The sequence below is a fragment of the Acomys minous genome, assembly GCF_964271855.1.
Source record: "Acomys minous genome assembly, chromosome: 4".
Lineage (NCBI taxonomy): Eukaryota > Metazoa > Chordata > Mammalia > Rodentia > Muridae > Acomys > Acomys minous.
The window spans coordinates 124,183,752-124,209,443 of NC_140486.1; the positions used below are offsets into that span (position 1 = coordinate 124,183,752).

The 25,692-nt window shown below is 42.8% G+C and overlaps 1 protein-coding gene across 3 annotated transcripts in view; it reads right to left on the bottom strand.

The window, feature by feature from the left end:
* EFNA5 (ephrin A5) overlaps window positions 1-25,692 on the bottom strand; it is a 276,214-nt gene that overhangs the window by 41,082 nt on the left and 209,440 nt on the right. For all 3 annotated transcript variants that reach the window (XM_084780964.1, XM_084780963.1, XM_084780965.1), the window contains exon 2: window positions 8,412-8,704. In XM_084780964.1, coding sequence (XP_084637090.1) covers window positions 8,412-8,704 — 293 coding nt within the window. The remainder of the gene's footprint in view (window positions 1-8,411; window positions 8,705-25,692) is intronic.

The window sequence follows — 25,692 nt, forward strand, 5'->3', positions numbered from 1 at the left end:
CCTGTTTCTAAGGCTGAGATCTGCTGTTTCTCTGTGAGATTATGCAATTAATGAAGAGACTTATTTCTGGAGACGTGGCCACTTTTGACATTTCGGGTCGAAAAAAAGAGCAATCCTTTCATTTGTTTCTCTCCCGGTGTTTATTCAACGCAGGGTAAGAGGAAGTAGAGGGCGGGTGGCACACGTCCTTCATCCTTAGCATCCTCGGAAGGTCAGCGCTCTACACGACCCCCCCCCCATCTCATAATAGCATTCTGAGTTCTCAAAAGGAGCACGAATAATAAAAAAACGATCCCATGTGTGAACTTCTCATCTGAATGTCATAGCCTTGGCAAAACTCAAGATGACAGGAGGGCTCAGCTCCTTGTGGGTGACACCAGGAGTTCCCATTAAGTCCCAAGTACTCAATACTGGTCCCTTTTTGCAAACTTCCAGGATGCTCTCAGCATCTACAAAGCAGCAGCCTTCACTCCAGCTTTCATTCTCACAGGCCCGGCACTAACATCTCTGCTTCCTTTAGCAGCACCTACTCAGCCAAATGTGCATCTCTTTTTAAAACTATAAAAGTCTGACAGAGCAATACGGTAAAAAGGTTTTTAAAAAATGATGGGAGTCCTGAAAAGCATCCTGTGGTCCTCTCGTCTGCTGTCCCTCTGTGTCTCACTCAGGCCACCTGAGCTGCGGGATGAAGCCACTACAAAGCCTGGATGCTGCACTCTTGGTCCAGTGCCGTCGAGAGCACACATACCACCCACTCTCATTCAGAAGGCTGACATGGCATCTGGTAACAAACAATTGTTTCTGTTAGAGAAAAATGACAATTAACACAGGGGGGAAAAAGTCTGAGGTCCCTAAACATCTTCTCACAGGTTGTTTATTTAACTTTCATTAAGAGCTCTTGAATCCATTCAGGCTTTCCTAAAACATGGCCAGGGACATCTTGAACCAGAAACAACTCTCTAAACTCATTCTTTAAGTGAAAAGGCACAGTCCTGTAGGCTCACAAGAGACCTGTAAAGTTTACAATGAGAATAAAAATGATGTATCAGAGAGGAGACCAATTCTATCATTCAAAAATGCCCAATGCCCAAAGGGAGAAAAATGCTTGCATTCTATTTTAAAAGCAAAACAAACCTTTAAAAAGCTAGTTATTTTATTTTATTTTCTTCTCTATTAAAGATTAAAGTCTGTCAGTTTTCTAAGAATTGCTTCCACGTTTCCTATGCTAACATAAATAGGACTACAAATATCATTCTCTGGGACACCACCTTAAAACAAACAAACAAAAAAAAAAAACTGAGGTAGTAATCTAGCATTTGATATGAGTTCTATTGGAATTTTCTGTTATGAGTGCCTTGAATCTCAGAACAGTTGTTGCTAGACCAAATAATGCCAAAAGAAAGGCTAAGGGGGAAAAAGACCAAGAACAAAGACAAAATGCATGTTTATATATATACACACACACACACACACATACATACACACACATACACACACACACGTATACACACACACACACACACACCCCAAACTGGACAAGGATGGAGGGGTGTTAGTTAAAAGAAAACACACAGTATTTCCAAGTTACCTCTGCTGCAGGAGTAAATAGTAAGTATGGTTAAAAAATATTGTCTCCTGCTTTGATAACTGTGCCACTCTCATACTCTATTTCAATAAGAAAATGCACTGAAAAGTAGATTGGAATAAACCTTCAAAAACAAAATAATTCTTAATGTAGATTACGAAAGGATGTCATTGCAAATCCAGACTCTACAGGGAATTCAAGACAATCGTTAGATGAACGTCTGTCTCTCTAGCAGAATTCTTCTCAGGAATACTGAAGCTGGTTTGCAGATGTAACCTTTGTATTTTTATGCTTTTTTTTTTTTAATTAAAGTATCAATTTAGGATATTCAAGGTAACTTAACTTTTTGAAGGATGCAAGTCATCTTGGATAAAGTCTGTTAAACACGCCGTTTAGCAGGCAGCTCTTTAACAGAGCTCGTTACCTGAATCTTGGAAATAAGAAAGTCTGTGATGAAGAAAAAGGAAGCTTGGAAAGCTTCCTCATCAACACACCAGCATTTAGGATAATACGAAGGGGACCTAGACGGTGGCTCAGTAGTTAAGAACACTGGCTGCTTTTCTAGAGGGCCTGGGTTCGATTCCAAGTACCACACGGCAGCTGTCTCTAACTATAGTTCCTAGGACTCTGATGCCCCCTTCTGGTACCCAAGGGCACTGCATAAGATTCCAAGTACCACGTAGCAGCTGTCTGTAACTCCAATTCCTGGGACTCCGATGCCCTCTTCTGGTCCCCATGGGCACTGCATAAGACAAAACACCCACATCCATAGGTAGTGGTACCGCATTCCGGCAATCCCAGCACTCAAGGCAAGTGGGATCTCTGAGTTTGAGACCAGCCTGATCTACAGAGGGAGTTCCAGGACAGCAAGGGCTAAAGGGCTAAACAGAAACCCTGTCTCGCCAGGGCTACACAGAGGAACCCTAACTCAAAAAACAAACACAAAAAAGCAAGACAATAAACAAATAAATCCTTAGAATAAGCCCACGGCTGCAATAGCCAGAGTGAATACAGATTCTAAGAAAATAATTTGAATCCCATTCTACTCTTCTCTGATGCCATGTTATTTCCACAAAGTTAAAACAGAAGAGGAGAAGAGGGTGAAAGCGGGAGGGAGAAAGGGAAGAATGGGAAGATACAAGTGATGGGATAACAATTGAGTTATAATCTGAATAATTTCATAAAACTAAAATAAAAAAAACATTAGCAAGCATCCGAGCTGCTATAGACTACGCCATACAAATGCTTTGAAGTTAATCTTTTTCTGTATGTGGTAAACTATTACGACACATATTCATTCCAGTTTAATCTATTGGGCAGCTCTTCTAGGTGTGCTGTTTTGTACTATTTCTCCTTGAACATACACTTTTTTTTCTGTTTTGTTGAGCCCCTCCCCCCATTTATTTTTATAGACACTCCCTTAAGAAATCATACTCAAGACTTCCACACAGTTCATCTACAGAAAAGCTCTTAGAGCCGCCTGGCAAGTGAAGAGAAGTGCCCTTTATGTTAAAGTTCTATTTTGCTGGGTGTTCTCATACTTACAATGGGCTGTCCAATAAACCACACTGTGCGATCAGTTTCTGGAGTGGATCTGGGTCCTCTCACCAAGCCCTATCTTAGGAGTTCAGACCATTTTGTTAAGGTGTGAAGCATATGGAATTATCCTAAGACAGAGCTATAAACGACTAAGATCCATGGCGCATTGACAGCTACGATGCAATCGTGACACTACACGACAGATCTGTGCAAAGTGTGCCCATGCACAGAACGTGCCCAGCGATGAATCACACGGAACACACCTACCATCCTCTGTCTTTATACTGTCAGTTTCAGGAAATGACGGTTACCTGTAGGAAGTTATTCACTGAGATTCACTAGGTAAGGGTCACGGGGATAACTATTACTCAATTTGGACACGGTGTAGCGGATTTAGTGCTGTTGTCTTAGAAAAACGCAACTTTTGTGGCTTTAGAAGTTACCTAGAGTGAGAATTAAGTGTATCTTCTGGAGATGGGAAAGCATCCGATGAAGAGCTGAAGGTGTGCAAATGTCTCCGTTGTCTGTGTGCTGAGATGACAAGCATGCCACCACACCCGCCCAACAATCTTACAGGCGCTAAGGATCCAAAGCCAGGTCCTCGCACTGGTCTGGCAAGTACTTTATCCACCGAGGCATCTCTCCGGAAACCGTCTCTGATCTCTTAAAAGTAAAAACCTATGCTCTTCCCTTTGAAGTACACAAGACCTTAGATTTTAATCTTTTCATTTCCTTTAGTTGTACATGCCCCAATTTCTTCTCCATTAGTCAGTTTGTACCTATGCAAGCCTTTTGCAGTTTACCTGGCTGACCTTTGCCTCAATTTCCTCACATACACACAAGAGAGAGAGAGGTGGGGGGGGGGTTAGGGGGGCAAAAAAACGAACACTAACTCACAGTACGATTTTAATTGAAAAGTGCTCAGAACAGCACTTTGGGAACAGAGTATGTGCCCTGCAAACACTGTTTACTCCTAGTTATTGAATATTTTCTCCATGACAAACAATATAATACATGCCACAGGGCAGAAGGAGCTGTGAGCAATAAATCATAAATATTTAATGTCAGGAGTGATAAGTGCCTGAGGAAAAAATAATTGCACAAGACAGTAAGAGGGTAGAGAAGATGATAAGAGTGTTATTTTTATATTTTTAGTCTACCTTTCTGATAAAGACATTTACCAACCTACCTCTAAGATAGAGTGAGAGCAAGGGACATGAATGAGTCAGGAAGACATTAAAGTACTCAAACCCCAACATGGGGGGGGGGGGTACGGTGTGCTGCGTAGCTAAATGGAATAGGATAGAGGACCTCAAGACTGTAGCAAGGAGGACATCAAGGGGGTGAGGGCTGGGGAATGAAAAAATACAGCTATGGGGCACCTTGCTACCGCCCTGGTTCAGTTGGGATGCAACTGGGCTGGGAGCTGGGGACTCACAGAGGAGCCTGCCACACTAGGAGAATACAGACAGCAGTGACGCGGAGAGCAGGGATCCAACACCGCTCTCCAGTCTGCGTGCTCTCAAAGGTTTCCTCATATTTCCCCCATTGGCTCTGTTTACTGAAACCCACTAGGCTCTGCGTTGGGCCACTGCTCAGATTTTATCTCTTAGATGAAGCCACGGGACTCAGATAAAAATTAATAACGTGAGAATATTAAAGTTCCAAGTGATTTCTGAAATCATTCATTTCAGTCACATTGTTTTCCAGACGTAGCCTTAGAATTCCAAAGATATTAGGGATTCACTCAAGTTCAAGTGGCTCATTACAGCCATGGAAGGGGCAGGTAATCACTGTGTTTCTGCCCCTCAACAAAAGGATGCCTTCAAATCGGTATTTCTGTGAACTTAAAAAGTAACTTATGGCCTTATGTTAGTGATTTCTCTTATCTCTTCTCATTTAGATATGAGAGCAGAAATAGCTCTTCTAATCATGCTCTCTATAGGTTAATATTTATGAGATATGTCTTTAAGAGCATTTTTAATTTGTAAAATTTTTATTTCCTTATAAAAGTGCATCCTTTTGACACTGGGCTTCAAAGCTGTGATCTACTGATATGTAGGAATATGCAGGGCCATATTCATAGCCGTTGCTGTCATAGGATGTATTCAAGCTATGGGTAGCAAGTTGACCATGCTTGTACCAAGTCTATATAAATAACTATTTCCTTGGTCAGCTGACTGGCAGTTCTGAGAATCTATTACTACTGAGAGAAACACCACTGGTCTTTTCATAGTTCCTTTAGGATGCCAGTCTCTTAGGCTAGCTACCCCAGATTAGAAACTTCTAGAGCGGCCCCAGCCTATTCCTGAGGGAAGGACAGCAGGGACAAGCAGTCACTTGGGATGAATAAAGGAGCTGGAACAGCAAAGGACACTTCATCTTGAAGGTAAATCAGGCACTTCACATAAAGAGCCAACCATTACGTTTTTCTTAATTTGCATAACAAAAAGCAATTATAAAGGTAAGAAATCTTATCGAGATAAAGCAGATATTAATAAGAACTCTCTGGTCTGTGTCTTGTCTGAGTCTGGGTACCCATACTTTGAAACACTGGCCTTTTCTTCCCACCGAATCTGCTTCCAGACGACTTCTGGCACCCTGCCTCACAGCGGTGGCGTATAAGCCTGAAGTGGGACAGACACCAGGCCGTAAGTGTTTTTTTCTTCTCCTCGTTTTGGAGACGTGAGAAGAGATGCAACAAGACTCGGTCCCTTGTCCTCACAACGATCGGGCAGTTTAGCTTGTTTCTGAGAAGGGCGTAACGAGTGTAAAGTAAGCCATTTTCCTATCGTGTTGTTCGTCCCACACATCTTAGCAGAAAGGAGACTCAACCGAGGACCATTTCTCCCCTAAGATCCCTGTGCTTTAATTATGAGAAAAGCACATTAAACATGCTAAGACGCACATCCATCCTAGCTCTGCCACTGCTCTCCACAGAGAAAGATAGGGGAGCCTTGCACCACGGGGCAGAGAGGGAGGGACACTTTTGTGGGTTGAAAACATGGTTGAAAATCCCATTTAATTGAACATCAGGCCACCGTGCTTCTAGTAAATGAATATTGCTTTGCTGCTTAATTTTGTGCTGTTTTACCTTTCATTAAAAAAAGTAATTTAAGTTAAACTCAGCTGAACAGCAAAAAGCTCTTGATATTTTGAAGCATTTTGGAACAATTACTTTGACGGGAGCCCTTGACAGTTAAATGACTCCGTTAAATGAATGTTATGGAAGACACATAATGATTTTTAGTGAAATATTGAATTTAACCACAAATGGGGAAAACCTAGTCCTGAGCACTATAGCGTATGTGGATAAGGTCTTGCTTATGACCCTCAATGGATTCTATAATTTCTAATAACCATGCAATCAGCTAGTTAGCACACATGGTGAGTGTGTTTCCCATCTTGATATTATCTCTTTATTTCCGGTTTATGCTTTTGTTGGTCTTTAAGTCTGAAAAGTCAGTGAGAAGATATCGGTTCTGGTAATAACTTCCCCATCTTACAGTTGGAGAATTAATGAAACCAATGCTGCCCACCACTGAATACCTTCTCTTTCCCTCTCTCTCTTCTGAATACCATTTTTTCAGAAAGGACCGACACAGTGATGCTCAGAGTGCACTGCCTGAGAACGTGAGGGGTCACTGGGTGCCAGTGTTTCCTGCATATGCGAGACTCAATCTTCTTTTTCTTATTTTTTATGGACTGAATGTGAGATGGTATCAAGGCTTTTTACATGTTTTCTCATGACTAATAACTGAAGTATGTATCAAAATAATAAAACTGGTACTGTCCAATTTCCTCTTAAAATTCTATTCCAATATAAGTGAGCGAGCCATGGTGCCAGTGAAATCTCACTTGCTATAAAATTCTGTTTTCTGAAGATGGAGAAGAGCTAGAAAGTTCAGTGGGTCTACACTATGCGGGTGGAGTCACTGGGGTAGAAGGACTGAATCAGAAAACCAGGAATGTTCTCTATCTAGTTTGTCTGGCAAGCTGATGTGAAAGAATGCCGCCAAATGTTTAGAGTGGTACCAGGTGGATCTTCACACGCCCAGAGCAACTGTGCTTCCTGAGGCCTGAAGCAAGTTAGCGGCAGGTCTTCCTGAGTCCCTGCTGGCCCTTACTCAGTGGCAGCAGTCCTTACCCGAATTGCCTCCTTACAAGTCTGCCTCTTACTAAAAGTACAAAGCATCTTCACCTCACACCTCCCATTTCAGAGCCATCATGAGCTCTTCAATAAGTGCACCATGAACACACAAGGTTTCATGTCCTTCAGCCAACAGTGGACTACATGGGGAAGGCTAGTATAAATATTTGATACCTAAAAGAAAAAAGTTCAGCTATGCACCAAGAGGCCTACAGTTGGTATCATCTAGAACTCTGTAATTCAATATGTGGTTCATGGGCCCGCAACATGGTGAAGGTTGGGAACTCTATGCATACGCGATCTTAGGTTCCACCTCAGATGTCCAGTCCACATCTGTGTGACAACCAGAACCTCAGGTGTCTCGTGTATAGTAAAGTCTCAGAAGCATTTAGGAACAATCTAGGACAGTATGACACCTGGAAAAGTGGTGCTGCTCCTGATGGAGAATAAAACAGGCCGTGGCATTGTGATTAATGCAGGTCTGCTGAGAACAGGCAGAGTTCTCTCAGGACAGGACACACGATGCTCACAGGTGAGCATCTAGTCCCCCTGGAACTTTTCCAAAATACTTCTCGACTGTCTAAAGACACAGCTGCTCCTAGTAATTGTCTTTTCTCCTTGGTGCAAAGCAAGTATTTCTCGTCAGCATGCTGACATTTGCAGGAGTTGTGGCTTTCTCCACTAAAACTGTGGCTGCCTAAAAGGATACTGCTGACACCTGAATAAGAAATGCAAGAACTCCAAGTTATGTAAATTTAATTATTTCCTTTAATTTTTTTTTCAGGAATCTATTTTTTTTTCCTTTCCCTAAGCTTTGAAAAAAAAAAGTCCTGGCAATTTTCATTTAAAAGAAATACAAGTCAGCAATGGTTCACTGAACAGGCTGACACGCCATTTCATAGGGGAAGAGGCGCTGTGTCTTTAATCTAATTTGGGCTCTCAATTCTAAGCTAATGTATCTAGGGATCGTGATGTATGCATTTACAAGGAGACATCTGTAATGCAGAGGCCAGCTCTGTGCTTCTCCAAAACATAGGTTAGGAAAAAACAACAATAACAAGAAGAAGAAGAAGGAAAAAAAAAACCAGTCTGAGTTTTGCAGCTGCCCCACAACATAATAAATGGCCATGTACTCACAGATGTAGAAATACTCTCGGCCTGGCCTGAATTCAAATCCTAGAGAAAAGGGAGTGAAGAGCTGGAATTTCTCAGAAAACTTCAGCGGTCCATTTGGAGAGTGAGGCCGGTTACATTCCCATCTCTTGAACCCTTTGGAAGTGTGGTCGCAGGCACTGTAGCCGTCAAAGTTTACCATGTAGAGGACATAGCGCTCAGTCTTATCTTCTGGGACAGAGTCCTCATAGTGAGGGCAGAAAACATCCAGGTAGTCATTGATACAGACGTCAATGTGGTAGTCACCTCTCTGGAATCTGTTAGGAACAGAAGGAAATAGTAAGATAAGTCATAAAGGGAGGCGTTTCTGCTTGGGACTAACAGTTGTATCCTTCAGTAATTCTGGAGCTAAAACATTTAGCATGAAAAGTCCTTACTGAGCACTGTTAGGATTTACAGCCTGATTTGAAATGCTAAAAATAGACACATACACAGACGCACAGACAGACACACAGACACACATGTGCAACCCTGAAAACACATGATTCGGTTCAATTTTTATAAAACTATGGCTCCTCTGTTTTAATTAGTATCTTTCCCAATCAGCTAAAGAAGCATTTCAGAGGACACGGTGAGATGGGAAGCAAAGCATCACATGAACAAGTCTTGCCCAGTCTAAAGTCACGGCAGCAGGAAAGCTTACAAAAGATGCTTTTGTTTTTAGCAAGTGAGGAAATTCTTCCCTAAGCCCTCAGAAAGGTTCACCATAAAACCATGTTACCGCTGAAATACAACACTCGTAAAGTCCCATAATCTTCAAGCCGGACAGTCAGTCTCACATGAACACTTCCCAGTGATGATGAGCTGGTCAATTCCATTTTTGGACATCTCTAAATGTTAGAAACTCTCTTCCTGTATCGATCATAAATCTGCTTCTGTGTAATTTTTACCCACTGATCCTACCTCTGCTGCCTGGAGTTACAAAGGGCGAATCTAATTCCTCCTCTACAAGGTAGTCCATAAAACATTTAGAGATGTCAGCTGTGTCTGCATCCCTCCTTTCCCCATGCATGAAAATCCTCCTCCTTTTGGTTATCCCTGGGATGGTTCCTAGGGTCTTTCTGAGATCCTTGTCATGCCCTCAATGTGTTCTTAAAACGCAAACATAAAGGAAACCTTGAGCACCTCAGGACTAATGACTAACGTGCAGCCAGGGAGAAATAGACCACTTTGATTCTCAATGCTAAATATTCTCTAACAAAGATTCCCTAGGGAGAGGCAACATTGTTAAAAAAGTAAGTAAGTAAGTAAGTAAGTAAGTAAGTAAGTGCTAGGACCACTCGTTGAATGAGCATCCTGGCTTTAAGAACTAGATCTGTTGAGTGGAAGTCATAGATCATCCAGAGCCTCAATTTCCTTACACGTAAGATAAGAAAGCAATGAGAATCTGGCTTGCTTGCCTCCCGTGGCCCCTCAAGTCTCAGACGAGGAAGCACAGGAAGAGCATCTTGAGGTCTGAAGTGAGAGAAACAACGGAAGTTCTCAGAGCATTTACATTTCAGTACATTTCAGCTGGGCTCCTCAAAGAGATGGCCGTTCCTTACAAAGAGAACCATGAGCCTTTCTTTATTTTGTGTTCATACTGATCATGAATTTACCTCTTCCTCATTACTGGCAGACAATGATTTGTCAAGATGCAAGGAAAGACTGTTGCTTTTAAGAGATTTTTTTGAACATCAAGGCAACAATCCCTGCTAAAGTACAAAGAAAAGACATTGCAATGTTCAGATAAAAGGGTGCTGGGCCATGAATCACCAGCGCTCAAGAGGAGCCTGACAGCTCTGGATGAGAGCCAGGCAAGAACTGCAGCAGAAGGCGAGGCCTAGATGCACTTTATACTATTATATTAGTATTATAGATTTTAAAGACATTCAAGGGGGAAGGTTTTTTTTCTTTCCCTAAGTGTCACTCAATGCTAGCTTGACTAGCATTTGAAAGTGCTCAAATTGAAAACGAAAATTAAAACTGTCATTACCTGGACTCATTCTGTTATTCCCTTACTCTGTAATTCTGTTTTTCTAAAATTAAAGGCCACATTGTCACTTTTTTCTTTTCTTTTTTTTTTTTTTTTGGTATTAGTTTATCTTTTCCATCTTCGTCTCTGTTAATGTTACTAACATTTTAATAAAACAAACTACAGAACTGAAAAATCCATTCTACACTGGGTTGACCAGTACTCCCTTCAGGTGATTTTTGTATTTGCTTGTGAGATAAATTGAAGTACTGAGGTGTCCATTTTACATATGTGCTTGTTCTAGAAACTAATATTTCTACTCTCCTAACAATCTCTGAAGACAATAACCTATCATAGTCAATTTGCACCCCTGTTTCAGATCCTTGCTTGCTTGTCTGCCTTTTGAGACAGGGTGATATTGTAGCAGAGGCTGTATTTGAACTTGCTGTGTTTGCAAGAATCGCCTTGAACTCCTAAACTTCTTGTATCTACCTCCTAACTGAAGGATTATAGGCCTGTCTGTTGGGTTTCAGACCTTTAGTGTACACAACTTTGTTTACTAATGCATATGTCAAAGAATAGGAGATCTGTGTGTATGCATGTATGTAAGTATGCATGTATGTATTTATGTATGTATGTACGTTTGTATAAACAGTGATGGAAATTCATGAAAGGCGTTATATAATGTGCTCAAATATAAAAGAAAAAGATAGAATTAGACAGTCTCATTTTGTACCAACTCCCCACTTTGGGTGCACAGTGGCCACGGCCTCCTCACTGCAGAGAAATGCGCGAGCATGACTAACACTGGGTACTTACTATGTTGCACTCATTATTTCAGCTTAATATTCATCACAGCACCACAGAACGCTCACTGTTGTTATATCCACTCAAAGACAAAGAAACTGAGATTAAGGAATCAAGCGATGTGCACAGTGCTCACAGCTAGTAAGAGGTAGAGGGGAAATTGAAAGCAAAGCCAGATCTGACCTCCGAGCTAACGCTCTTCATATTACATCTCCTAAGAGATTAAATTGCTAACATCACGTCCATGGGTCCACTGCATAGTCCCTAGAGGGACAATTCTCACTCTCTACAGGGTTTCTTTTCTCTTTCCCATTTACTGACACAGTAAGCATTTGCTGTACTTGAGGTCTGTGTGTGCTCTATTTATACCAAATGCATATACCATGAAATACTCCAAACAGCTACGTTGAGTAGTTAGGGTGTGTGTGTGTGTGTGTTACCAATCAGGAACAGAATCTAGAGAGGTTACTATCCTCTTAGCTCAATTTTTCACAGTAAATAGGAAGTAGGGCTAAAGTCAGAACCCAAGTCTTACATGTCTTTGTAGCCAGGATGGCCCCCCAGCGGGACAGCTCCACAGTCCCATCAGCCTCTCTTCTTACAGTGACACCCACTTAAAAAGAGTGGGAACTAGTTTAGTTTAGGGTGACATCAGCATAGGCCAAGCCCTGATCCTCTCTTCCCTGCCTAGCCACTTGATTCCAAAACCCTAAACCAACAGCTAAGGGAGCATGCGCATTTAAGATAAACCTCAGATGGCAGCGTCAGCTCTTGGCTCACACACGTCATTCTGGTCTTTCACCAAATACAGTGTTCTTGGGCTCAGCAGCCATCCACATAAAGGGATCTTCTCCCATCAGGAAACAGCTTTCAGGAACTTGTGCTCACATTAAAGAGGAAATGCACATGTAGAAAGAATCCAGTAGGACTTCGCATGCCAGTGTTTTACAGGTGCCATGGGGCACACAGCTACCACTTTGACAGGCTATTCAATTTCTTAGAACGTTTCCTGCCATTTTCTTCTCCTTTTTTTACTTCCCCCAACTTTATCTACTGTGTCTGTACTTGTGACCTCTTTGAGATGGCTGTATCCTTTTAAAAACTAGAGCATCTGGCAGCGAACATTCCTCCACTCCTTACTAAATTATCACCGTGGCTCACCGCATAGAAGCGTAAGCACTCGCCACATTGAGTGCGGGGATTTAGTCTGCATAAACCACTTACCATTGAGACTTCTCTCACAATGTAAATATCTCAGCAGCCAGGAACATCTCACACTCATAGAAAGATGACCCCTGATCCTCACTGGGATCCACGGCTGCTCGGGCCAATGTTCCACACAACATGCAATAATATATATTCCCTTATAGAAATATATATTTCATATATCTATCAAAATTTGCCAGTAGACTGGTTGAGTATCAGGGTCATCTATACTTGCAAAAGCTCCATTTTACTTGACTAAGGAAAAAATTCAGGACAAGAACTAAACCCCTTTAGTCATCCCCAATACCCATAGCGAGTTATAAACTTGATAGAGAAGACAGTGTAGCCACCTGAATGGCTAGAGGAAAGGCACATCTCAGGGACTACTCGTGGCAAAGTGACCACGGAAGGCAAGAAATACGAGAGAGCTGGGAAATATGCCTCTCCATGCAGGGAAGTGGATGTGTCTCAAAGTATGTGGCTGATGGCTTTCCGTCGCAGATGGCTTTCCGTCGCACTGCTACATTTAATCTTGATCATCAATTTAAAACCACTGTTAATACCTTTTCCCTTAGCTAACCTGTGCAGTGGAAGTGAGTCAGGACTGGAGCCTCAACGCTCAAATCAAATGTAGGGAGGAGATGACCACTGTCTTCTCGTTCAGTTCTCAATAGCGTGCCTTCACATTCTTACTGGGCTATGAGCGAAAGGATCGTGTTGACGGCAGGGGTTAGCTTGAACTATAACATCTCTGCCCTCCTAACCACTTTATTTTCCACTCTTGGCCACTGAAAAATGGGCCATCGAGTCCTTGAGTACTTGGGTTCTTTATCAGCGGAGTTCTTAACTTAATCCTGTCCTTTGGTGACTCTTTGTTAAAGCAAACAGATAGGGCCCCAGCTGTCTTTGGCAGTGAATGCTTGTTCGAGTCACTGATCTTATTCCCTCCTCTACCATATGCCCCTGTGTTGTGGACACTGACAGCTAGAGAGGGCAAACAGAAGAAAGATGCACGCAGTGGCCTGGATTCCAGTAGACACACTCTCTAGTAGCGTTCCTCCCCCCGCCCCCCACCCTCATTTGCTAAAGCCAAAATGCATTTCATTTTAGCAGCTGGAAAAGGAAAGGGACGGTGCATATTTAAAACACTCTAAATTGGCCTTTAGCATATGTTGCTGGCACAGCAGAGAGCTTGCTTCCAGGGAAATACAGAGTGAGGTATTTTATCAAGCAGCTCCTGAGTGAAGTGGCTTTCACTTCGTACATACAGAAACGGCCTCACCGAGAGAAGCCGGCGCCATCAGAAGTTAGGAAGCTTCAGGGCACTTTTTATTCCCCTTCAGGTGATGTCTTAGAGGATTCAACAATGAAAATGTTATTTCTCCCCAATCGGATAGTTGATTACTACATTTTAAATGCATTTTAATATGTCAAGAGGTGATTCCTATTTGAACAGGACTCCGCTGTCACCTCTTTAATTACAGGGCAACCTAATGGATTACATTCCGCAACTGAAATGTGAAAGGAAGATATGATTTATGATCAAAGATTAGGCAAATTTATCAGCTCAGGTTTCCTCTCACATTTTAAACTAAATCTACAGTGAATATGTCTCAGCAGCACTGTCTTTCAATTCCACTAGTTTTGATTTAAAGTCTAATTACAGAATAAGATGTGTCTGTTAGCCAGAAGAATTTCTCATTCGTCCCAAAAGGAGCCCAATGGGCCCCCGTAGGTGACACGGGCTTTGGTTCATAAATGCTCTGTGCACTGGGCAGGAAAGCAACTCTGTTGCTTCACACACCTCTCTGGGCTCCTTCGGCTTTTCCTCTGGGCACAGAATGCAGGCCTTGTAGTCCTTACCCTAAACCTGAAGATGTTCTTCTTGTTTTGTTTTCCTGCAGAGGTTAAATCATGAAAAATAAGCAGCAGGTGAAGCTAGGCACAAATCGATGGTAGCAGCATCACTGAGGGCTGAACAAATATTTGTTTTGCTAATTTTAAACTCCTCCTCCTCTCTCCTGGGCTAACACAGGAGGAGCTTTGGGATCAGCTGGTAATCAGCTTTCTTCACAGTGGCCTCTCAAGAGTTCGAGGCATGGGTAAATTCAATGAAACCAGACCCGCTGAAGCTGATGATGACCAAAGCATACACCACTGGGCTATCTGGTCTACCTCTTTCAGGCTCTGCTATAGAACAGTCTCAACCGCTAGTCCAAGAGAAGTGGAAACTCACAAACTGGAGGGGTGACCTTGCTTCCATACGCATTTCAGTGATATGTCCGTCGTCCTTCTTATTCCTTTGCAGAGGAAATGCAGTCCAGTGTATGCTACACATGCATAGTGCATTTGCTAATAGCTTCTGCTACGTTATACACCTTCTCATCAAATCAAGTGTGAGATACTGATGAAATATTTACTTTACAGATTTAAGGGCTGTGTTGATCCATTCATGAAAATTCCAAACAAAATTCCTTGATGGGCATGTTTTGTTAATGATGAGGCCTATAGATTGACAGCTTTCATTAACTAATGTTAAAATTAACAAGATATAATATTCCCGACCGGATACTTAGGATTTATCAGTAGAATAGTACACGAACTTGTGACTTTGGATTCTTTCTCTCCATACTATGTGTGCATGCATTAAAGTCCCATATCTAATATTAGTTCCCCACATCAAATTGTACATAAGAATTATGTACACCTCTTGCTTGCTGCTTCTAGTATTAGGTACATCAGTAATGAATGACTTTTTAAAAATTGCATTTCCTGTGAACAGCACCTGCTTCAAACACAAGACACACAAAATGTTCTCTCTCCCAGTGTTTTAACTCATTTGGAGTTTGTTTTATTAGCTTGACAGAGGAGCTCCAAAGGAAACAAAGCATTAAATTGGCAGAGCCTAAACAAGACTTTTCTCTAGGAAGGGACTGGGTATTTTGGGTGACAGTCTAATTGCTTTTAAGCCCCCAATGAGGCCCGAGGCACAGAGAGAGAGAGAGTGTGTCAGTGTCAGCAGGCCAAGTGAGCCTGTTAACCAAGCAGAGACCTAACAGAGCCGACACATCACAGATCATGTCAAATAGTTTTCAAAGGGGGATTCTGAAACAAAAATAAAGAATTAACATCTGGCAATCAGAGTGGTCCTAATGTGGGTCACTTCTACAAGGCAGAACAGGTTCTCTCTCACTATGTCTGCTGGCCAGGAGCATCTGACAAAGCTAGGCGGCAGGATCTAAGCCATCTGGAGTTTTAGGGCCTTAAGTATATGAGGCAGAGTCCCTGACACACACACACACACACACACACACACACACACACACACACACACACACACACACACGCAGACTGACCAAGAGAAAGTACAGAAAAAAGTCACCAAGTAGGTTCTAGAGCCAAGGTCTTAGGAACAAACTGATTATGATCAGGGTATGTGGGAGTCTATCAAACCAACACACCGCCCACCGAGCTGCTCACTTCTAAGTACGCCTCTTGATCCCTGTGGGATGGTAGTGCCCTGCAGAATTCCAGGCCACTCTTAGCCTCAAGCATCCTAACAAGGAGGGAGTAATTATAAATCTCAGTTTTCTTTGCCAAATCAAGAAGAGACTTTTGGAAAATAATGACTTGATGGTTCCTAAGTGCCTGACATATTATCTGTAGGTCTCTTATCCATCCGTGTTCTGGAAGGTGGTACAGCATCAACTGTCTCAGTCACCCCAACACCTGGCTGCCTATCCCACCCTTTGATGGGTGTCCCAAACAAGGGACATCTTAGGGGAAAACAAAATGATATATAAAGGATATAATAACCTGATGGAATCCCTGTCCGCACGTGAAGTTTCCAGAAGTTTAATGGTATGATTTAAAAAAAAAAAAAGTCAGGATTGTGATACAAAGTAATGGCAGACTGCAAAACAGAAAATGATAATCAGGACTGTTGTTCAAGCAACACTAGAAAATTATGCCTAGCCGAGTAGACAGCTTAAGCACCTAAGGCAGAATGGAAGTTTCTCTCTTGTCATTAAGTCCTCTATTCAATTACCAGTTATCGGGGTAATTAAACACTGGAAAGTGATGCCAAGCTAATTGATAGATTATGATAATTACATGTCTTTGCTACGCTACAGCTGATCAAAATAAGATGTGGTCCCGTGCTCTTAGCTGAAGCCGTTCTGTAATCTGCAGGCTTTCGGACGGCACCAGGCCGTTTATTACTAATTCATTACAAATCAGGCGGAGAAGCTTATTATTTGTAATGCTGCCCCCCCCCAATGTCTCCTGGAACAAGACTCCCAAAAGGTTAAGCACAAACTGCTGCCTCTCATTGGCCCATTTCCATCCCAATTACACAGCTGAGCAGCATTGGGTGCCTCTATTTGAGAGGGTTCAGCAGGCTGCTTCACAAAACCCCCGCAGCCGCCCATCACACTAGCAGGAACACCCAAGACTCCTTTCAGCCTCTGCCAGCCACTGTTCTGTTCAGAGTTGTGTCCCCGGCAACCAGAAGCTGGCAATCCAGAGGATCTTTGGGTCTGGAGGCTCCCGTCTGCTCAGGTCAGGACCAAAGCGGGCAGGGTTTAGCTGCAGTGAGAAGATGTGAGGAATATAAACTGCCTAGCATCCAGTCTCTCTGAGCCTTCACCCAGAGTGAGGAGAGAAAAATCAAGTTTCTCACCAACCAACCGGTCACCACCAAAGAGTGATTCTGATCTTTGGGGCTAAGGGCTGGAATTAATCCATTGTCCTTCATCTCCACCAGGTCACAATGCTTGAGGATTAGAAACATTTCCTTCTACCCTTCTCCGAGCTAATCCAGGCCACTCCTCAAAGGGCTGGCAGGTAGGCCGGCATTTTACAGGGTTTTCAATTTGGGACTTGTTTCACTCTCCCCTGAAGCTATCATCACTAGAGCCTGCTGTACGTAAAGGAAGCGCAGAGCAAGCACCGCAGTTAAAGCTTACCAGCCCACTACAACATGCGTATCTTGGTCGGCTGTCCATTTAAGACGTGGGCTCCACGCCCCCAACCCCACCCCGTCTTCCTTATTAGCTGTATTATGCACTTAATGTATCTGTATCCCTAGATGACATGCTGAAGGCCTACCCTCTATGTGAATATATTTGGAGACAGGGTCTTTATGAGAGCAGTTAAGGTTAAAGGGGGGCTTAAAGGCAGAACCTTATCCCAAAGCCCTTATCCAATAGGATTAGTGCTCTTTTAACAGGAGACATCACACCTCTCCCTCTGTCAGCCATGGGAAGACCATGCGAGAAGAGAGCTAGCTGTTCATAAGCCATCTAGATAACCCTAACCAACTTTTGCTGAATCTTGATATTGGACCTCCTACCTCCAGGAAAATAAATCTGTCACTTAAGTTGCCAAGTCTATTTGTAGTATGTAACAGGAGCCTGGGTGACTAATACTGGGTTTTCAACATTAAATTAGCAGTATAGAAGGAGTGGAGTGGTTTCAAGTTATAATAGGATGAGTGACTATAATAATAAAGAAATAATAATGAATAGAAAGTTGATGAAATGCAATAAATAAGAACCAAAGATGCCCAGAGAAGAAGTGAATGAGAGGGAAGGGAAGTGGATAGTATAAGCCACTGTTGGCACCTCCCACAGCATCCTGCATGTGGAGATGCTCAAGATCCATGAGTCGAGCCGGGCGTGGTGGCGCACACCTGTAATCCCAGCACTCGGGAGGCAGAGGCAGGCGGATCGCTGTGAGTTCGAGGCCAGCCTGGTCTACAAAGTGGTTCCAGAACAGCCAAGGCTACACAGAGAAACCCTGTCTCAAAAAAACCAAAAAAAAAAAAAAAGATCCATGAGTCGTTCTGAGGCGAGAAGACCCACTGTTTTCCTAAGTAGGGATGGCGTCACCTCTGAAATTAACTCATGGCATTACTAAGGCAGCTGTACTGTGTCACCCAGCAAGCATGCTATCTCAAAGTTTCAGCAAGGCTTTCTCTTAGAGAGAGAAGAAATGACGGGTGTTATAGAAAAGTCACTACTCCATCTCTCTCCTCCTTGACCCTGGAAATTAAAAAAGAATATGCTAGAACCCTTCAAAAATCATAGTAAATGTGTCTTAGGAGCACAACAAACCACAAGGTACTTCTTAGAATCAGAACATAGGAAATTGCCATTTAATGCACATGTTGGCAGGTAGCCTGTGGCTTAAGGAGGGGGAGCTGAGGACTACAGGTCATCACATAAGCATGAGTTTGCACTACTTACTATTATGATTACTTCCCTGAAGTTATTAAAAGGATATTCATTCCTACAGCTGGCTCCTATATTTACTTTTATAGCCTGGATCACAGAAAGATATAAGCAAGAATAAGCCAACGTTAAAAATGGATTTCTCTATCCCAAGCAAATGTAAGAGAAGGTAAGAGATAAACAGTTCAAGATTTATTTCTTATACAAATATAAGCACTTTGGGGACCCTCCTGTACAATAACCGCTCTACCTACTTGAATCTTGTTTATCTCAGTGACAAGAGTATAGTGGCTGTTTTTCTCCATCCTCTTCGTTTTATTAAACTCAACTTTCAAAGATACACTTTCAGACCTAGAGTTCAAAGCAAGTGTACATGACCTTTCTCTTGAACTTCCAGAAGTTTTGGAACAGCTTGCTACAAGGTTTGAATGAGCCACTTGTACAGGCTCTGAGTTTCAAAGGACACGACATACAAGGATGATGAAATAACAAGGTGATAACGGGCACTCCATGCCGGCTGACAAGTCAGCACCATAAGCCTTAAGAAGAAAGGGTCACAACTGGCTTTCCTCCACACTCAGTGCTACAATCGAAGATCCCGAAATTTCACAGTGTTCACATTAACATTTTATTGCTGTTCAAGGTGTTCTTTCTCCTCAGAGAAAAAAACAAAACAAAACAGAACATGAGCTATGGCTAGTCACAAACTCAGCACTGATGAGCCGGGTCAAAACAACAACAACAACAACAAGTGAGTTTATGAAACCTGTGGGGGCTGCTAAATTACCCTGGAACTTACACACAGAATCTATGTCCAACGTAGGATAAATGTGACGATAGCTTATCATTCAGCTTATTTACAGAAAAGGCCAATTTTGTTTGTTGAAGTTTTAATTCAACATCTGGTTCTTACTTTGTACATGCCAAATATTTAATGAAAATCATAACCCACTTTATATGCTTAAAGGAACCTGTAGGGGTTTTTTTTCCATCCTACAAAATTAAATATAAGGATACATCTTTCAACCCTGTCTAAGGTTGTAGCAGGGTGTAGGTAAACAGGGAGGGTGGGGGTGGGGTGGGGGTGGGGTTGGTGCACTTTGGTGAACTCAGATGTACTGACATAGGAAAAAAATGACCCTGTATCTGAGAAACAAGATCCACAAGAGCAAAGAGCTGAGATCCACCCAAAGACAATGACTCCAGTCGGCAGCGGAACGGGGTAAGCTGTTGTCCCTAAAAGTGCTGGTCCCCTGTGGCATAATAACCACGGCTAGCAAGAGCATCATCTGGCATGCATTGACCACACAAGTCTCCAAGATGAATTAATTACAACATCTACTGTGGGCACCATCACGCCCACCCTGGAACACTCGCACAGTGATACCCAATGATGGAAGGGAGGAACTGGCACGGCTTACGGCCACAAGACGGCTTCATCATCTGAAGCACATGATATGCATGCTTCCGCTTATAATTTTGAATTTTAAAAAGTTACAGGCTATCTTAACCTACTAGAGGAAGGGAACTGAAAAACAAGACATATCAGAGCCACATAGTGCCTTTGTTTTATTTTAGTGTAAATAAAGATTTCTGGTACTAAACCTGAAGAAATAAGCTTCTATGTGCAAATCACCTCTGATAGAACACTGAACTTTGCTTTGTTTATTTTTCAAATCAGAATGGTGGCTTCAACCCACAATTAATATCTCTAAAGATAATGCACATTGCTGAGCATAGTGGCACACGCCTTTAATCTCAGCACTTAGGAGGCAAAAGCAGATGGGTCTCTGTGAGTTTGAGGCCAGTCTTGTCTACAGAGTGAGTTCCATGACAGTCAGGGCTGTTACACAGAGAAACCCTTTCTCAGAGTTTAAAAAAAAAAAAAAAAAAAGATGGCTATTTGGAAATAAATGAAAACAGAAAATACTGTTGTTCTCTGGTGTTAAAATATTTAAAAAGTTATACTCCATAGGATGAGACTGTGCTGGTTTGAAGGAATAGAAAATTTATAAGACAACTCAAAGCTGGACACATCATTCATTGCTTTCTTACTGGTAAATTGCAGTGCAGCATCTTCATGCACAAACTGACTTAGAATTCTCAACATTGCACGCGTAGCTTCATGCTTACTATGTACGCTGAGGGTTAGTTCACACGTCAGTCTGCTAGCCTGCCTCTGGGTTGCTTATCAACCTCTGAAGTCATCGCTTGCTGCCACTGCCAGGCACTGCTCCCCCACCTCTCTCTCCCTCACTGTCTCTCTGTCTCTGTCTTTCTCTACCTTCAAGGCCCATTCCCGTGCGTGCGTCCTCTCTCCCCGCCCCTTCCCTAAATAAATCTCTCCCTATCAGATCTCTTGTCTCACTTTATTTCCTCTTGATAACACTGAGCTCTGGAAGGCAACTTCACCATTCAGTTCGGACTCAGCTGTCACAACTGAGCTATTAGAGTAAAAGTCATAAAAGTCTACCTAAACATGTCTTTAAAACACCAATTTTAGTTTATTTTATATTTTTCCATTAAAATACTTACACCATCCCTCTCCCCACTACTTCCGCCTAACCCTTCTCCCAGGTTACTCTCCTTCCTGTTCCCAGACATCTTCTTATGCTCACTATGCAACCTACATGAATGACAAGTGCATGCATGCATCGTGCACAGTGTAAGCCTGTCCAAGGTGAGCCTGCGCATCGTCCCTTGATACTGCGTAGTCAGGAACAGTTACATTAGAACCTGACTTCTCCACCACGGCTATAGCGAGATATACACGTGGATGGGTTTTGAGGGATCATGTCATGCAGGTGCTTGCATTCAGGATTGCCAATGAATACCTCCTTTGAAACTCTTCAGGGAGAGTTTCCATCTTAAGTAGTATTTCTTCCCAGAAATTCAGGTAGCGGTCCCCGTTTGATCATAAAGGGCTTTTCTTCTCAGGGGTGCCCCCGTGTGTGTGTGTGTGTGTGTGTGTGTGTGTGTGTGCGCCTCCACACACTCCCACAGCCCTGCCCTCTAAGAAGAGCTGTGCGTGGAGCAGAGGAAACCGAGCTCGTGTTTTCCCAGGAAAGTCAAGCTGATTGTACTATCGACTGTTGACTGCATTAGCAATTTCCAACTGAATTACAAACTGGTCTCCTGCATTATATTGCTATTGTTCAATACCATTTTCATTGCCCTAATGAAACAAAACTATATAATAAGACCATAAAGTACTGATTACAGCTAAGCATAATGGAAGAGGGCTAAGGAAACATCTACTTTTAAAATATGCAAAGGAAAAAAAGTAAAAAAGGCTGATACTTGACAGGCATGATTTTCTTTATTCTTTTTTCAACTTATGGGGACCAAAACAACATGGAGAAATTAACTCTTATAGTAATACAGAGAGTATTTTTCCTAAGACAGAATTTTCTAGAAGACGTGCCCAGAAGTGAAATTTCCCTAAGTAAAAACAAAGGCAAAATAGCCAAACTACCCCTGAACTCCATACACATCTTTAAAAATAGGTACTTAAGCCAGAGAACTCTAGTATTATGAAAGAGGACATCTGAAATCTCCCTGGGTAGCAGAACTAACTCTCTCTCCTCTCTCCTCTCTCCTGTCTCCCCTCTCCTCCCTCTCCCTCTCCCTCTCCCCCCCCCCTCTCTGCCAGTATGTGAGGCTTCTGGGGATGTGCCAACATAAAACCATTAGCACGTTCCTTATCTCCCTAAATTGAATCAACCAACAACACAAATGACCAGGCTGCTATCCTGGGCTGGACGTCGCCCAAGTAAGATGGCAAGTCCACAGCTGGCTTTTCTACTCTTTATACAAAAGCAGTGAAGACCACTTGGCAGGCTTTCATGTACCCAGCTCCTTCTGGGTAGGTAGATGTACAAACAAGGTATTAGAAGGGATACAGGAAAGTGACAGGGAACATTCTTAGCTCACTAGTTATCTTATGACTAGGAGCTGTGGTGTCTGGCACCTGTGACATCCATGCTAAAGCTACCAAACCCAGAGAGGCACAGAGTAGACCTGGAATGCTTGAGGATAGAGCACATTGCTGTCGTACACTAAGCATGTCTTGAGTTGATCTGGTGATAGCTAATGAAACTGCTGGGTAGCGCAGCGGTAGCAGGTGACCGGTGACTGCCCTGGTTCTAGAAACTCAGGCTTCACCATCAGAAAAAATCCTCCCCGCCGTCTCCTCAGTGGGTGTAGGAGGAGTGTACAGACCTCCGCAAGTACCGCATATGAAGAACAGAGCCTCATGTCTCTGGTCATGGAGCCAGCCCTCTGGAGACCTCTGTTGAGTACTCATATTTCTATAAGGAACACTCTCAACAGAAATCTTCCATGTGGACATAGCGTGCTGAGTTCTACACACTGTATTTGACACATCGATCTTCTGCCAGCAGCCCAGAGCGCTCCCCTCAATGCTCAATTTACTTGCATTTCCCTCCCCCCCCCTCATTTCTGCACTCTCAAACAAAGCTGAAAATAAATCAGGGTGCTATCTCTTAGACCTTTTTCCATAGTGCGTATGACTTGAAAGATGAACGAGAACACACATTTATCTTCCCCGATTAGAGTGCTAATTTATGCAAGTCGGTCTGCCTTTTGTGCCTATTGATTTGGGGCTTCTTGTCTCAGCCTCTCTTCTCCATTAGGATCCTCGCTGACTTGACAATAATGCAAAGTCAGGCAGACCAGATCCAGAGTTTTACATGCTCTCCCATCTACAGCAGACTTAAGTTCGCATAAGCAAGGCAGTGCAAGGAGAAATCGCAGGAGGCCTGCAAACGTGTTCCATTCCATCACATGAGGACGAGAACCTCAGAGATGATGCGAATGCCTATTGCTAGAATGCCTCGTTTTCAATTCTAAACAGTTATGTCTGAACACTTGAAAAGAATCCTGTGATGCAGGCACACCGACATCAAAATAGAAGCACAATTTGAGATTACAGATTACAAAACCAGCAAGCACAGCTGCTACGTGCAGGACAGAAACATCCTTCTCCAAATCTACTTGGCAACACAGTCAAACTTAGAAATAAAATGTCTTTTACTGTGAAAGAAAAAAAAAAAAGCTTAACCCAGAGGAATAATTTTCAGATAAGGTTTGCTATTTATTTGTTCCTCATCTCAAATAATTCTTGATTTATTGCTTCACTGGGAGATATAAATATATACCCATACATAGTTTCAATGTTAATTAGCCTAAATGCTTCCAGTTTACGGGTTCAAGTAAACAAATCTAATTTTAGCCTTGAAAATAATGACAAGAATATAAAATGGTTTAAGCTGTTGATCACAGAGTAAAAGTACAGAGAAGTTGCCATCGTAAGATATGGGTTTTTTTTTTTATCCCCAAAGTATATTTTAATCTACTTTGCCGTTAGCTTCATAGTTTCACTCTGCCAATTTAGTGAGACCTGGAAAGGAAGAAGGGAATGCAAAGTCCAGCATCTGCTCTCCTCCTGCTCCAGGTGGCCCTGGAAGCCGGAATCCCACAGTGGAGAAGACATAGATGCTCGTGAGCCCTTGGAAGGGAGGCTTCTCAGCTTATTGAGCATTCTAGAAGTGCTCAGGCAGGGATGTTTGACATGGGCAGAGGGACAGCTGGCAGGCACAGAGGTCAGCCACCTAGACTTCTCTGAGGAGGGTTGCCAGAGCTCAAGATGTCCAGAAACACTAACAGGCATCCTTGGAACCACCTGGGAGGTGTCAATAATAAAAAGTAGAAATCAGGGTGCAGACAGAGGATTTTGTCTTTCATCCTTCTTGTGGCACCTGGCGTTTTGAGCACATATGGTCTGTTAAGTTTTCTAGTGTCTGGAGGTTATCAAAGAATCCAGAGTTGATTAAAGATATTTCAACTTTTAGGCATATCTGATAACTTGAAAGAAACAAGTATCTGTTGGTTCTGACAGGCAATGTAGCAGAAAAGGTCAAGAGAAGGGGACTCAAAGCCACCTGCCCAGCTTCGCCTCTTAGCTCTGCTATTACTATGTATCCTTGACTACCTCTCCACTGATGGGCTCCTCTTCGGTAACCCTGGGATAACGATGACATCTCAGTCCTTCAATGCTCACTAGGGTTAACCGTTGGGTTGTGTTGACGAAAACCAGAAGCATTTGATATAGGGCTCGGCATACATACAGTAGGCATCCAATAAACAGTAATGAGAAGAGGAGGCACAACTATATTACTGAGAATGGAGATGGCTCAGAGGTGAAGACCATTAGTTGAGCCAGGCATGGTGGCACACGCCTGTAATTCCAGCACTCAGGAGGCAGAGGCAGGTGGATCTCTGTGAGTTTGAAGCCAGCCTGGTCTCCAAAATGGGTCCAGGACAGCCAAGGCTACACAGAGAAACCCTGTCTTGGGTGAGAGGGGAGACCATTAATTGTACTTCCAGAGGACCCATTTGATTCCCAGAACTGACATGGCAGCTCACAAGCATCTGTACCCCAGTTCCAGGGGATACAACACCCTATTCTGAGAGCACCAGGCACTCAGCTGAACACAGACATACATGCATCATCTGCAGCATCACCACCACCTTCATCATTATCAAATAAAAAATAAATGGGGTACGTAAAGAAGCTAGTCAGTTTGTAAATAGTACCTGAATTATTTCAACAACTAAATGATGAGATTTACTTAGATATTGAGAGAATCATCAATTGTATTACTGAATTTGACTCATTACACATGAACTAACCACACTCTAAAGCCGTGCCGTGATTGCCTGATGATTGCCATGCAAAGGTAAGACAAAACAAAACGAAAACACAACAACAAGCCAGGCATGGTCACACATGCCTTTAATCCCAGCACTGAGGAGGCAGAGGCAGAAGGATCCCTGTGAATTCTAGGCTAGCCTGGTCTACACAGTGAGTTACAGGGCAGTCAGAGATACATCAAGATCCTGCCTCAAACAAGCAAAAGAAAAGAACCAACCCAAACAAAAACATGGCCACAAAGCGCACCAAAGACAAAGGATCCAAAGCCTTTCTGCACAGACGGGGGCAGAACTAGGGACAGTTCGGGTG